Consider the following 1,807-nt stretch of genomic DNA (forward strand, 5'->3'; position numbering starts at 1 on the left):
ATATGTGCATTTGTCTGAGGCGTGTTAGTTTCACACATTCTGGTACATGTGCACTATCTGAGTCATAACCCTCATTGTTATAATATTTTCTAACAGTATTAATTAGTGAAACCCTTTTTTCATAACCCACATTGTTTATAACAATATTAATTAGTGAAACCCTTTTTTCATAACCCACATTGTTATATTTTCTAACAATATTAATTAGTGAAACCCAAGTTCTACAAGGATGCAAACATTAGTGTATATATACCCAAGTCCTATTTTTTACAAGGATGCAAACATTAGTGTATATATATACCCAAGTCCCAGTTCTACAAGGATGGAAACATTACTATATATATATAATAATGAGCTTTTTATTAGTGTACATAACTTACCAAGGAAGTAAGCAAGCACCAGGTTGTTGATTACACTACCAATCCAGGCTACGAGCAGTAAGACAGACATGACGCTCACAAAATACTGAAAACATACAAACAATCATCATTCTTGTAATGACAGTTATTCTTCGAGTTTTGAAAAAAAAAAACCCAACAATAATACAGTTAATATAAAGAAATAAGTATACTGACTAGCCAACAATAATACAGTTAATATAAAGAAATAAGTATACTGACTAGCCAACAATAATACAGTTAATATAAAGAAATAAGTATACTGACTAGCCAACAATAAATTCCTAAGTTAATGTACAGAAACTGTAAGCAATTATAAGTTTTTTTATTATTTATTATCTATCAGAGATTTTTAAATTATCAAATTTTAAAATTTTACCCTTGAAAAGCCTTTTCTTTTAGTTTGAATGTAATATTTTAAGATCATTAGCAATTTTGAAAAATGGGCCATATTTACATTCTTCTGAATGTCATATTAAAAGGAAAAATACATTACAGTAATGTCAAATTACTGGCAAAAATTATAATACACCACGAAGAAGCATTCAATTAAAAAAACACCGTATTACTGATTGCATAGTATAAAATATCGAACAATGCTTTTATTAACAACTACCTTTAATAGACCACTTTGGACAGTTATTAAAATTAAATAAAAGCACTGATGACTCCAAAATAATAATAGAAATAACCAAGGAAACTTTTCATATCATATTACACAAAAAATATTGTCAAAATGTCAGAATTGAAAACAATGTAAATATTATAGTTTTGTTTTGAGTTTATTTATTGATTTATAAGTATTATCTTAAGTTACAGTTTTTACAATAAAAATATTCTTCTTTACTGTAAAATCTATAATAAAATAATGTAAATATCAGTTACAAGTTAATTACTCTTATTAATGGAAAGTGTCTCACCAGGTGAAACAAAGGGTTTCACTAATAAATATTGTTAGAAAATATAACAATGTGGGTTATGAAAAAAGGGTTTCACTAATAAATATTGTTAGAAAATATAACAATGTGGGTTATGAAAAATTGTAAAAATAGGACTTGGGTATATATATAGTAATGTTTGCATCTTTGTAAAAATAGGACTTGGGTATATATACACTAATGTTTGCATCCTTGTAAAAATAGGACTTGGGTATATATACACTAATGTTTGCATCCTTGTAAAAATAGGACTTGGGTATATATACACTAATGTTTGCATCCATGTAAAAATAGGACTTGGGTATATATACACTAATGTTTGCGTCCTTGAAAAATAGAACTTCGGTATATATACACTCATGTTTGCATCCTTGTAAAAATAGGACTTGGGTATATATACACTAATGTTTGCATCCTTGTAAAAATAGGACTTGGGTATATATACACTAATGTTTGCATCCTTGTAGAACT

At 27.4% G+C, this 1,807-nt stretch overlaps 1 protein-coding gene across 1 annotated transcript in view; it reads right to left on the minus strand.

Moving 5' to 3' along the window:
- Window positions 1-1,807, minus strand: part of LOC106473994 (ADP-ribosylation factor-like protein 6-interacting protein 1) — a 17,431-nt gene that overhangs the window by 3,048 nt on the left and 12,576 nt on the right. Inside the window, exon 5 of the mRNA XM_013934680.2 lies at window positions 381-465. Within this exon, the coding sequence (XP_013790134.1) occupies window positions 381-465 (85 nt within the window). The remainder of the gene's footprint in view (window positions 1-380; window positions 466-1,807) is intronic.

The sequence above is a fragment of the Limulus polyphemus genome, unplaced genomic scaffold (genome assembly GCF_000517525.1).
Source record: "Limulus polyphemus unplaced genomic scaffold, Limulus_polyphemus-2.1.2 Scaffold6705, whole genome shotgun sequence".
NCBI classification, from domain to species: Eukaryota; Metazoa; Arthropoda; class Merostomata; order Xiphosura; family Limulidae; genus Limulus; species Limulus polyphemus.